The 13,454-nt window shown below is 40.4% G+C and overlaps 1 protein-coding gene across 4 annotated transcripts; it reads left to right on the top strand.

Moving 5' to 3' along the window:
• Positions 1–223: 223 nt before the first annotated feature.
• On the top strand, positions 224–12,803 carry mmadhcb (metabolism of cobalamin associated Db). Of its 4 annotated transcripts, XM_026377092.1 has the most exons (9): positions 224–304; positions 569–659; positions 3,081–3,222; positions 3,331–3,539; positions 8,356–8,455; positions 9,926–10,056; positions 10,343–10,429; positions 11,504–11,570; positions 11,702–12,538. In XM_026377092.1, exons 2-9 carry the CDS (start codon positions 651–653, stop codon positions 11,713–11,715), a joined length of 759 nt encoding a protein of 252 aa, XP_026232877.1. In that variant the 5' UTR covers positions 224–304; positions 569–650; the 3' UTR covers positions 11,716–12,538. The 4 variants fall into 4 exon arrangements, with proteins under 4 accessions (XP_026232877.1, XP_026232874.1, XP_026232875.1 ...); XM_026377089.1 differs by lacking the exons at positions 11,504–11,570; positions 11,702–12,538 and adding an exon at positions 12,566–12,803; XM_026377090.1 differs by lacking the exons at positions 11,504–11,570; positions 11,702–12,538 and adding an exon at positions 12,566–12,803 and having other exon boundaries at positions 574–659.
• Positions 12,804–13,454: the final 651 nt, after the last annotated feature.

Here is a 13,454-nt window from a genome sequence, read left to right on the forward strand (position 1 = left end):
TATATGTGATGGCTCTCACTCAGATGAAGTTATCGGTCTGCTGAATAAAGTAAGCTACCTCAATGAATAGTGACACGGAAGTCCACTTGCCGTGACTCAACTTCCACAGAAAATCATATTTTAAGCATCCTTGCACCCTCCGTACCACTGTTGGCGGTAATGCGCACTGAAGCAGTTTGTCCATCCAGGAAGAAGATTCGCATCCATTCACAACCACGCATGCGCGAGTTGAAGGTGATTCTGTCATGGAGGAGTTCGGTTGTTGATGCAATTAGAAGCTTGAATAAGCTCGGTCGTGTCCCAGGCAAGTACAGTTAAATAGGTATCACTTAATGTTTTTGGTTTCGCTGTGAGGAAGGACAGGCATGGGTTCCAGTTCTTCTCTGATTAAGCGCTTTTTTGTAACAACTGGACAACTGTGCCGCTAAATAATATGTAACAATACTAGCTAAATTCGCAGTACAATCGAAGCAAAAATGTAGGCAGATTGCGTCTAGGATACTGATTAAATGGAATTATTTAAGACTCCTGAGCTAAGGATTTAACGTTTTTTTTGTCCGTGTTTCAGAATAGATGTGTTTGGAACTGCTCCAATTTCCACTCTTACAACATCATAACTGGATCCGGCAGGTAGACCCAAACACACCAGGATGGCCAGGGTAAGTCAACGGTGTGTGGAAATGTGTAAAGCTTTTTTGCTAATATTATAAGAATTATATGATAAAATAGTGTGTGAGAGATGAAAACAGAAGTGTATGAGATGACTACAACTACACTGCCAGTCAAAATGTGACACATTCTCCTTCAGTAGTTTTTTTTTTTTTATTGTTATTGTTGTTCTTCTTCTCTGGGGTATTAAAGCAGTCGACATCCAAAAATGTTGCATTGCTGCCATCTGTAGCTATCAAGTCAAATTGCGATGCCTTATTCAAATTCTGTTCATAAGTCCAGATGTTCTTAAGAAGTTGTAAACACTTTGCCTGCCTAAGCCTCTACTATTAAAAATATTATTTAAATGATTTTCCTTTAAACCTCTTCTCCTGAAGTCCTCTGTCATGTCTCTCCTTTCATGGCCATACCTCCTACATCTTATTTCCCCAAGGGGATCAATAAAGTATTCATTATTATTATCTCAGCATAATATGTTCCACTGTTTTTGACCCTTGACAGTCTCTGCACATCCCGTTTTCATGTTTTTCCATTAAATTTAACAGACTGTTCAAATTAGCGTGCCCTATTCTTAATCTGGTAAAAAACACTTCTTCCTGTCTGTTTGTACCCCACCCTCTGTCAACTTTCCTTTTCATCTTATACAAATATGTATAAGATATGCCCTTCCTGTCCTGGTCCCAGCAATGCTGCCACTTTCTATTTATTGCCCTCGATAAAATACTCCTACTACACTATACAGAACAGAAGCTGAGTCACTGCATATTACAACCTCACCTGGCTTTATTTGCCTCCCACGTTTATACTACTGCATATATTTCCACTCAATACACTTAAATTATCCGATGTTCTTTTAAATATGTCAGTTTTATGACTCAGCACTGTATCTGCAGCACAGATTCTGCCAGATCTTGGATCCTTAGATCAACATCCATAGTGGAATCATAGGCCAAATCACAGTCAGGCAAAAAACCCTCTCCAAGACTTTTTTTTTTATCTCTCTTGTTGCTTTTCCTCATGCCTTTAAACTTATCCAATAATTAACTAAGAGCTGCATTCTCTGTAGGCACAATGGCATTTCCTCTATTTCCACTTGCACAGCACATACAGGGGATGTCTTAGTTGCACCTTAGCATAGTCTTAGTGCTCTGGCACTTTCAATCTGGTTTTAGCTGCTGATCCATACACAATACTCCCATAATCCAAACAAGATCTTATTAAAGCTTTACAGATTTACCTCAGTGAAAGAATATCTTCTTCCCAGTCCTTGAGGAGTTCCATTATCCCTGTTTGTGGGATAACCTCCTCCACTTTAACCTGGATACTTCTTCCTTCTAAACAGTCTTCCACCCAGGCTCAACCTTTGCAATTTAATCATTAGCCCATTCTTCCAAAGCATGTCATAAGCCTTCTGTATTTCGAAAAACACAGCCACTACAAGCTCTTTGTTCACCTGAGCCCTACTTATCTCATGCTGCAAACACAACACTGGATCCATAGTACCTTCCCTTTTTCTAAAACCACTTTAACACTTGTTCACCAAATTGTCATTCAGCATTCTTTCCATAATTTAACACACATTAGACATTAAAGCTATGGGCAGCTCCTTCAGTTGCAGACTGATACACTCTCAGTGTAGAAAGGAGTGTTACCGCAGATCTTTCATACACTCTACTGTAAAACTCTACAGTTTAACCGTATCTTCATGTGGGAGACTGGGGTTTGAATCCCAGCTGTGGCCTACCTCCAGTAGGGGTCCTTAGGCAAGACCATCTTAAGCTTACCCTGCCTACCCTTGTAAGGATAAAAGCTTCTGCCCAATGACTAAATGTAAATGTTTCAATTTGAAATTGATTTTTTTTATATATGTGGTAGATATCACTATACAATTCTGTAAATCATTTATAAATACCCACATCATTTTTATATTTACTTCTCTTTCTTGCACCTTAGATGTCTCTGTGAGCTGCTTAACAAATGTATTTCTCCACTGTGGGATCAATAAAATTTGATCTAATCTTAGATACATATTTACAGTGTAATGCTGCCAAAAAGTCATTAAATTTAAAATTTAAATTATTAAATTAAAATTTCAACGTTTGTTTTTATTCAGGTTTGTGCTTTATCATTAAGCTCATATTTGTACCACCTTATCCAGTGCAAACACCACATTGGACTCTAAATTCAGAAATACACAGAAAGCCGAATTTACACATTTCTGACAGTAGGAACAGTATTCAACATTTTAAATTTAACAAGAATGCATGGCAGTTTTGCTGTATTTGACTAAATATCCATGTGGGGTCACTTAGTGCATGCTTTCTTTCTACACTATTTAGTTGGAACTTGCATGTATGTAGATATTTGCCTGTGTATGTAATAATGCTTTAATCGATATGTTTATAAATTAGGTGCTGTGTAGCAGACCTAGGCTTGTCACTTACCTCCCAGGGCTTCATGTGTTAGTAAATCGTGTGGCTGGATCCCAAGCCATAGCCTTCTCTGCTGCTGGATCCTTGAGTGCTGATGAAGCCATCACTACTACTGACATAAGTATGTCATATATGGTTATTATTTTACTTAAAAACATTCTTTGTATGTTTGCTTATTTGGCTAGGACAAACATAGATATAATTTGTATAATATGCTTCCCTATTTTAGGACTGCGCAATGAGAACATGGGGTCTTTTGGACCCCAAGACCACCACTATCAGCTGCCTGCTAATTTGGGTTTTGACTGTCACCTGGAAGGACAAACAGAGCAGAAGAAAAGTCTGGCACACACGATGGTCCTTGACAAGCTTTCTGCCTCATTCAGCAGTGAGAGATGTGAGCTCATACTGGCCCAGTTCACCGGAGTGCACACTTGTGTAAGTGTAAAAGTATATAACCAATGAGTATGCCAGGACACCACTAAATAATTTACTTAATTTATCTCTGATTTAACCTAACAATGAACAGAACATTGATCGCAACGTCGTATTGTGTGTCTTTGGCTAGTCATAGTCACAGTGACAATGTTCACATCACATGCTCTGATGTATTTACAGTATTTTAGTTCAGGTCTGTGTTTGTTTTGATGGCTTAGATTTAAGTTTAAAAGTGACATATCTGGCTTCAGCTTAGCAGATTTAACTCAATCAAATAGTTTTTTTCACCATAAAGGCAGTTACAATATTACAATACAATATTCATTAGTGCAATTACATTTTTAATTAGAATATTATATTATAATTAGTCTGACTAGAATGGAGTCTTCTCCATCTTCTTCTTCTTCTTTCGGCTTTTCCCATCAGGGGTCGCCACAGCGAGTCATCCTTTTCCACCTAAATCTATCATGAACATCTTCTACCCTAACATTAGCCAACCTCATGTCCTCTGTTAAGACATCCATATATCTCCTCCTTGGTCGTCCTCTTGCCCTCCTGCCTGGCAGCTCCATCTCCAACATCCTTCTACCAATATACTCACTATCCCTCCTCTGAACATGTCCGAACCATCTCAGTCTGGCCTCTCTGACTTTGTCGCTAACACAGGCAACGTGAGCCGTCCCTCTGATGTACTCGTTCCTTATTCTGTCTAACCTGGTCACTCCTAAGGAGAACCTCAACATCTTCATCTCTGCTACCTCCATCTCAGCCTCTTGTCTCTTTCTCACTGCTACCGTCTCTAACCCATAGAGCAGAGCTGGTCTCACCACTGTCTTGTAGACCTTTCCTTTGAGTCTTGCTGACACTCTTTTGTCACACAACACTCCGGACACTTTCCTCCACCCGCTCCAACCTGCCTGCACTCTCCTCTTCACCTCTTTTCCACACTCTCCATCACACTGAACTGTTGACCCCAAGTACTTAAACTCCTGCACCTTCTTCACCTCAGCCCCCTGTAACCTAACATTTCTACCTTGATCCCTCTCGTTCAGACACATGTATTCTGTCTTACTACGACTGACCTTCATGCCTCTTCCTTCCAGAGCAAACCTCCACCTCTCCAGCTGTTCCTCCACCTGCTCTCTACTCTCACTGCAAATCACAATGTCATCCGCAAACATCATTGTCCAGGGTGATTCCTGTCTGACCTCATCTGTCAGCCTGTCCATCAACATAGCAAACAAGAAGGGACTCAAAGCTGATCCTTGGTGTAGTCCCACCTCCACCTTGAACTCCTCTGTCTGACCTACAGCACATCTCACCACCGTCATACTTCTCTCATACATGTCCTGAACTAGTCTGACGTACTTCTCTGCCACTCCAGACGACCTCATACAGTACCACAGTACTTTTCCATCAACAGTCTCAAAGCAAAAATGGCATCAGTGGTGCTCTTACGGGGCATGAAACCATACTGCTGCTCACAAATCTCCACCTTCTTCCTAAGCCTGGCTTCCACTACTCTTTCCCACAGCTTCATTGTGTGGCTCATCAACTTTATTCCTCTATAGTTGCTGCAGTTCTGCGTGTCACCCTTGTTCTTAAAGATTGGAACCAGAACGCTTCTCCTCCATTCCTCAGGCATCTTCTCACTCTCTAGAATCCTATTGAACAAACTGGTTAAAAACTCCACTGCTGCCTCTCCTAAGCACTTCCACACCTCCACAGGTACGTCATCAGGACCAACAGCCTTTCCACTCTTCATCCTTTTCAGAGCGTTCCTAACCTCATCCTTTCCAATCTCTGCTATTTCCTGCTCCACAACATCCACATCTTCCTCCCTTCTTTCCCTGTCATTTTCCTCGTTCATCAGCTCCTCAAAATACTCCTTCCGTCTTTTCTGCACACTCTCCTGGGTTGTTAGTACCTTTCCATCTCTGTCCTTAATCACCCTTACCTGTTGCACATCCTTCCCATCTCTATCTCTCTGTCTGGCTAGCCTGTACAAGTCCTTCTCTCCTTCCTTTGTGTCTAACCTGTCATACAGCTCATCGTAAGCTTTCTGTTTGGCCTTTGCCACCTCCCTCTTCACTCTACGCTGTGCTTCCTTGTACTCCTGTCTACTTTCCTCAGTCCTTTCTACATCCCACTTCCTTCTAGCTAACCTCTTCCTCTGGATGGATTCCTGTACTTCCTCATTCCACCACCAAGTGTCTTTACCTTCTTTCCTCTTTCCAGATGACACACCTAGCACCTTCCTACCTGTTTCCCTGATAACCTCTGCTGTAGTTTCCCAGTCATCTGGAAGCTCATCCTCCACCACCAAGAACCTGTCTCAACTTCTGCCTGAATTCCTCACAAGTTTCTTCATTCTTTAACTTCCACCACTTGGTCTTCTTTTCTGTCTTCCCTCTCTTCTTCTTCCTGACCTCCAGAGTCATCTTACACACCACCATGCGGTGCTGTCTGGCTACACTCTCTCCTACCACCACTTTGCAGTCACTAACCTCTCTCAAATGACCTCGTCTACATAGGATGTAGTCCACCTGCGTGAATAATCGTGAAGCAGCCTAGAAGTAACAATTGCATGGACTAGTTTTTCAGCATCACTTTGAGATGGGATGCTTCTAGTTTTAGCCATAGTTTGACTAATTAATTTGTTTGTTCTGGTTTCAAATATAAATATAGCTGTGTGTCATCTGCATAGCGATTGAAATTTAAAGTTTTTCCTAATAATATTGCCTAAGGGGAACATATATAGGGTAAAAATAATTGATTCAAGCACAGAACCATGTGGAATGCTATATCTAATTTATGTGTGCATGGAAGACTCATCATTAACACACAAACTGGAATTATATATGGTGAAGAAGTAGTCTAAGTATGAGTGATGTCTTACAAATGGATCTGTTGGATCCATTTGGATGTTGTACATGCAAGTACCACTGCTACACCACCCTTACCACTGGTACACCACCATCATTAGGCTTTATGGAGTCGTTCCTTTGAAAAGAAAGAAAGAAAGCATTCAGAAGTGGGGACAAAGACAAATACAAAGAGGCCAATAACAGATTTAGCAAGGAGGTGATCAGCTAAAATCTACCCTGCCCCTCACCCTACTCTCCATCAAAGAGGTAGATTTGAATATACAGTTTAAATGGCTGAATACCTGCAAAGCCGCAGGCCTGGACTCTGTGTCCACCTCTACCCTGAAGCACTGTGGCAACTAGCTGTCTCTGGTGTTTGCTGACATTTTTAACACCTCACTGGAGACCGGCAATGTGCCAGCATGCTTTAAAACCATTATTCCAGTTTCGATGAGGTTCACAGCACCTAATGATTACAGACCTGTTGCCCTGACTTATGTAGTCATGAAGTCCTTTGAGCACCTCATTTAGCACCTCAAGGACATTACAGACCCTCTTATGGACCCCATGCAGTTTACCTACTGAGCTAACAGATCTGTAGACAATGCTGTAAACATTACACTCTATTTTATCCTCAAGTATCTGGACTCCCTGGGATCCTATGCCAGGATACTGTTTGTTGACTTCAGTCTGCCTTCAACACTGTTGTCCCATCTCTGCTCCGAGACAAGCTCTCCCAGCTGAACATGCCAGACCAGTTCATGAGGCTAGGAAAAAGCATGTCTCAGACTCATGGACCATGGAGCGCTGGATTTATTCCAACATTCCCTCTCCTCTGTTATTCTCCCTGTATACTTACAGCTGCAAAATTGGGACACCAGTCTGTCAAACTCCTGAAGTTTGCAGATGACACCACTGTCATCGGCCTCTGATGGAGATGAGTCATGTCATGGTGCAACATAACCAACCTGGAGCTTAATGCCCTCAGGACAGTGGAGATGATGGTAGATATCAGTAGGGACCCAGCCCCCTTCCTACCAATCATCCTCGCTCATCAAGAAGACTCAGCAGAGGCTGTACTTCTTGTGGCAGCTGAAGAAGTTCCACCTCTCTGTGAGGATGCTGATGAACTTCTACACTGCCATCATCAAATCGATTCTCACATCCTCCATCATAGTCTGATTTGCTGCAGCCATGGTCAGGGACAAGGCCAAGCTGCAGCGCATCATCCACTGACTTGTACAAATCCAGGACCCAGAGATGTGCAGCCAGGATTGCCGATCCCTCAACCCGGACAACTGCTCCTTCAATTTCTTCCCCTGCACTCAGCCTGCTGAACAGTGTACCAAAAAAACTTTTTTTCTACCTCCTACCTCTCCTACTGTTTCTGTACATAACCTTTGCTATTTTTAGTTTAATTTAGTCTATCCTGTCTGCTGTTTACATATTTCATATTTATATATGTTCATCTTGCACATAAAAATAATAATAGTGTTATAAAGATCTAATCTACAGTACACTGCTGGCTTAGAGTATCAACTCTAAACTGCTACATCTATAAACTGTAGGAAGGCCAGTCAAGCACACAGACACACACACTGTGTCAACAAAGCCCCACAGTTGTTGTTGCAAGTGCAGAATGAGTTACTGAAAGTGGTGGAGCCGAGTGGCTTATGCAGAAGCTGCTGTCTTCTCTGGAGTTTTTTTTTATCAGGGTGTATGTAGCATCAAATAAAAGCTGAAAATAAAAATCTTAGTCTCAAATGCAACTTTGAATCTCTTGAATCACGTTTGGTGTGCAGCAAAAATAAACTAATAGGCCTTATTATTGTAATTAAAGATTCAGACAATAGCTTTTCAATACTTTTGGAGTACTGTGAATATTACATAATGTCTCTGTTGTTTTAGACATAAATATTACAGAATTCACTTTTTTGTGTTTGACACAGGAGAAAGCTGACCTAGGTTCATCACAAAGAGCTGAAGAGTATTTTGACAACGCTAATGTCGAATGTGCCATACAGTCCTGCCCTGAACTACTACAGAAAGGTAGATTACTGATGCTGCACCCCATACACTATCATCCATAACATTTCAGTTTATCTTTTTTGGATAGGTTATTAGGTCAAGATAGAGGCTTTTTTTTAAATGTCATTGTAAGTTATCAGATATTGAGACAGTTCATGTGGGGCTGGGTGATAAAACTATAAAGAAATCTATCACAAAATAACTTTTAATCCATAGAACTTTAAGACATGGTCAATATAACTATAGCATGTTTTGATGGACAACGCGAAAAGCCAATGACCCTTGAACGAGCAGTCTTGAGTCAACTGACTGCCTTTCTTTGTAGGAACAATCTCCTTGATGCCAATTAGTCTGGCTTCAAGAGTGGTGACTCGGAAGGTTGTCGAATCCCTGTGGGCTTCAAAAGCTGTGGCTCAATAAAATTGAGATTCAATAAAATCTTCTTGATTTATCTGCGGCCTTTAACGCAGCCTGCGGCCTTTAACGCAGTCAACCACTACATCCTCCTTTCTACACTTTCTGATTTGGGAATCACTCCTGCTTGTCTTGACTCACCTTCATTGTAACTTGGCCGGGGCAGGTTTCACTGCCTTTCCACTGGTGTGCCACAGGGCTCCAATGGAGCTCTTTGTCCTCTACTCTTTTCCATCTATACTACATCCCTTGGTTCCATCATCCAGTTGCATGACTTTTCCAATCATCGCTATGCTGATGGCACACAGCTCTTCTTGTTATTTCCACCGGATGACTCCACTGTCTCACTGCGTATCTCTGCATGCCTTGCAGACATCGCTGCCTGGATGGGAGAGAGGCATCTTCAGCTCAACCTCTCTAAGAAAAAAACTTCTTGTCTTTCCAGCCAGACCTTCAATAAAACACAACACTAGCATCAATATAGGGCTTACAGTGATTGTCCCCACCATTGACCCTCACCTCACCTCAAAAGATCCTAGGCAAAATCTTTCAGCTCTATGGTGGAATGACCTGCCCACCTCTGCACGCTAAGCTGCCTCACTCTCACTTTTCAAAAACTTGCTGAAAACTGAACTCTTCCGAACCGTTTGTCCGTTTGCACTTAAATCACATTTAAGGGGATCCATAAAGTATACATTATTATTATCATTGGACTTACACCCCATGAAACTGAAACAATTCTTTGTATAGCACTTTACAGCTCCATGTAATGCAACAAAAAGAAACAAAGACTTGTAATAGCCTAATTTATTGCAAACAACATAAAGCCAGTAAGCATGGTCAAAATGACAAATTTAAGCAGCTGAATGACCTTATGATATCTGAGGAGTGAAAAGCAAACTTTAAGCTTGACAGAACCTTATATGCCGATACATGTTGATATTGAGTGATAAAAAAACTTGTCATGATATAAATAATATTTAAATTGCCCAGTCCTAATCTCATGTAGTGTATGACTCTGTAATTCAAAGTGCACTGGTGAACAGAGTCTAATGTCTCCTAATAATCTCCTAATAGACTTCCAGTCAATGTTTCCTGAGGCTCCTTCTTCTGGTATGATGGTGCTTACAGTGACACAAAAGACACAGAATGATATGACATCATGGTGTGCTGATGTGGAGCACGAGAGAGAACAAATGCTTGCCAAGGTGAGTTATGGTCAAAACACATTTGGCTGAGATAATAGAAATGCAATAGAAATATCTCCTAGCTGAGTTTTATTGAAGTTATGCTTAGATACAGGTTTTGTTTTATAATAACATCATGTATTTTATTTCTGTAAAATGTAGAACATCTTTGAGCAGTCTTATTGGGATTGGGTCTAAATATTTTTCTATTTATTTCTCTATTTTTATATAACTATTTATTACTGCTATTATAGCAGTTTACTAATTAGAGGTTTCACACATTGGTAACATTTCTTCTGTTGTGTAGTTTATCGATGGAGCCAAGGAGATCTGCTATGCCCTGCAGAAAGAAGGATTCTGGGCTGACTTTATTGACCCATCCTCAGGCCTGGCGGTAAGATGTCACTGTCACTCTGTGTTTCAAGAATGACAAACTTGTATTTTTAATTTGTTGAGTAACTAAAGAATAAATGGTAAAGGCCATGTACGTGTCTCAAAGTTGACTAACTATTTCCTTGTATAAAAGCAAAGAGCAGTAAAACCTAGAAAAATACATACAGTCTGACTGAGAAACCGTCACAGACTGTAATACTTTAATTTTATCCATGCTTAGCTTGATGCAGCCATGGTGCCTGCATTTGGCTTAGAAATTGCTCATAGTTTCTTTACTTTTGCATAGCCTTCAAGAGAAAACTGTCTACAAAATAGCCATTCAAAAATGTTATGTGTATTTTCAATGTGCTACAGTTTTGTTTTTACAGTCCCACAAGTCTTGGGAATCATCAGTTTGTTTATTGCAAATGTGCATTAGTGTTGTTTTTTGTCAGCGATGGATGCCTATTTTGCCCAGTGTCTTTCTTATAGTTTAATCATAGACACTGACCTTAACTATGGCATGTACATTTACATTAAGTCATTTAGCAGACGCTTTTATCCAAAGCGACTTACAGTGGTAAAAGAGTTTGCCCCCTTACTGATTTCTTATTTTTTTGCATGTTTGTCACACTTTAATGTTTCTGATCATCAAACGAATTTAATTACACACCACTGTACAAGTGAGGAACAGGGCAAGCAAACAAAAGCTAAGTCAAGGAGAAAAAACATCAAAGCAAAGTGCTATCAGAAAAGTGTTTCTGTTTTAAGAGATGTAATTACAGAACATTAAAGAAAAGTGTTTTTTTTTGTTGTTGTTGTTGTTTTTTAAGTGCAAAGAAAAATGCAGAAGAGTTCTGTTTTCAGCTGTTCTACACTGCTACTATAGGGCAAAGCACAAAATCTGTTATCTTTGTGTCACTTTGCATTACATATGCAACTGGAGCTGATTGTGTGAGTGGTTTGCACATCTGTCTGGGAGAGTATCATCAGATAAGACTAGGGATAAACTTGATGTTTGCTGACAGATATTAGTAGGGAACAGCAGCGCCATCTGCATCACTTGCACCTTGTGTACTTTGTGTGTGTCTGGTAGATTTTAACGTTTAGCCACGAGGGGCCAGACAAGAGCATGATTAGGACCAAAGGAGGTTCTTTCTCAGGTAACAAAACAGTGCATCACATCTGGCTGCGTATGGGGGAGTGTAGTGTTAAAATATTATTGTTGGAATGTGTGTGCTCTAATTTAAATGAATATGTATTCAGAAATATTCACTGAAATCTGCCCCTGTAGATCCTATTATGTAGTGTACAGAGAGAGAGTTGAGGGAGAGCTCAGAAGAGTGTCTATTCTGCTGCTGCTGACGAGAAAAGGGACTTCAGACTGTGTGTACAAGCCAGCTGTAGGATGGATAAGAGGAGGCTGGGGTGTCAGCATTGTGGCACACAGCTGAATGGCATTAAACTGCAGAGTAGAAAATACCACAAGTAACAGATCATCAGACAAGAGAAATGGACAACTTGAAGCAAAAAAGACAACTTGCACATTGCCACAGGAGGGGCATAGAGCAGCCCAAGAGTTTATTTAAAAGGTGCCCAGAGGCAATTTATTTAGACATGTATCCGGAGGTGTCTCTGTGTATTTACCTTTTTTATGTCAATAAACCTAACCTCACTTTTAAACAAACTTTTTGCTGCCTCTTTGTCTGATTTTTATTAATAATGTCTGCAAGACTTTTGACACTATTAGGAAAAGAATTTGACTGAATTGGCCCAAGAAATAGACTGAAACTGTGACACCACAGTACCTGCAGGTCTGTCATATTGTGCTGCCGGATGGTGTTACCATTTGTGATTGAGTTTGCATTACGTTTGCATTGGCTACCGGAGTTGTGTGGGTCTGGTGCTGAGCTTTGCAGGTGAGGGTTTGCAAAATCAGATCAGGACATTTAAATGGATCTATGCAAATGGCTAAAAAAAAATACCCTTAGTACTGTCAGATGGAGAATGTGATTGAGATTATCTGCTAAAAATGAGCAACTGATTTCATCTCTGGAATTTTTAATTATATTTCTTGACCTTTGTTAAGTATACATATTATCACAGTTTTCATTGACAAAATTAACACTGGTGATAAATGTTTGTGTTCTTCCTTCAGTTCTTTGGCTCATACACCAACAACATGCTATACGAGACAGATGAACGATATCGTCATTTGGGCTTCCAGATTGAGGACCTGGGCTGCTGCAGAGTGATTCGACACACACTGTGGGGGACAAATATATTTGTGGGGACAATATTTACCAATGCACCACCCGGTAGCCTTATCATGAAAAAGTTGCAGGGAAGCTGAGTGCACAGCTTAACTGCTGCTATTAAAATTGTGTAAAATGTCACTGGACTGTTTAATTGTTATTATTTTAAACACAATTTGTTAAAAACATCATAAAGCAACTCCTCTGGGTTTCACCTTTGCTACATGCATGTACACTCACAGCCTACTTTACTAGGGACACTTGTACACTCTAATACACAGTAGAATGATCACCTTTCTGACCATGTTAACTTAAAAACTTAGCAATTATAACCATATAACTGTAGCATTTGAGTGGCCAGTGAATAGCAGATCTGTAATGTTAGTGTTATTACAAAGTCACAAAGTGCTTTTGACTACATTGCAAGTGTCCTGGAACTATACGTTGTACATTAAAATACCTCTGTAGTGTACAGAGATGTACTCAACAGGCTAGACAGAGTGTTCCTGGTGTGGTAGGGAGACAGATTGTATGTGAGACCTTACCCTTAAGAGACACTGGTGTTAGGGCAATGAAACACAGTTTTGGCAGAGAAGATGGTCTGGTGGTGTATGAGAAGCCATCTATGTTCAAATGGAAAACCCTTTCCTCATCAGAGGGGGAAGTGCTCTGTGTGCTTCTGTAATCATTAAGAGTGAAAATATCAATACACTAATCATTTGGAATCAAATTTGTACTGAACACAAACTGATTTTTTTATTTTATGGCAAGCATATTTATCCACTTGAGGAA

The sequence above is a fragment of the Anabas testudineus genome, chromosome 21 (assembly GCF_900324465.2).
Source record: "Anabas testudineus chromosome 21, fAnaTes1.2, whole genome shotgun sequence".
NCBI classification, from domain to species: Eukaryota; Metazoa; Chordata; class Actinopteri; order Anabantiformes; family Anabantidae; genus Anabas; species Anabas testudineus.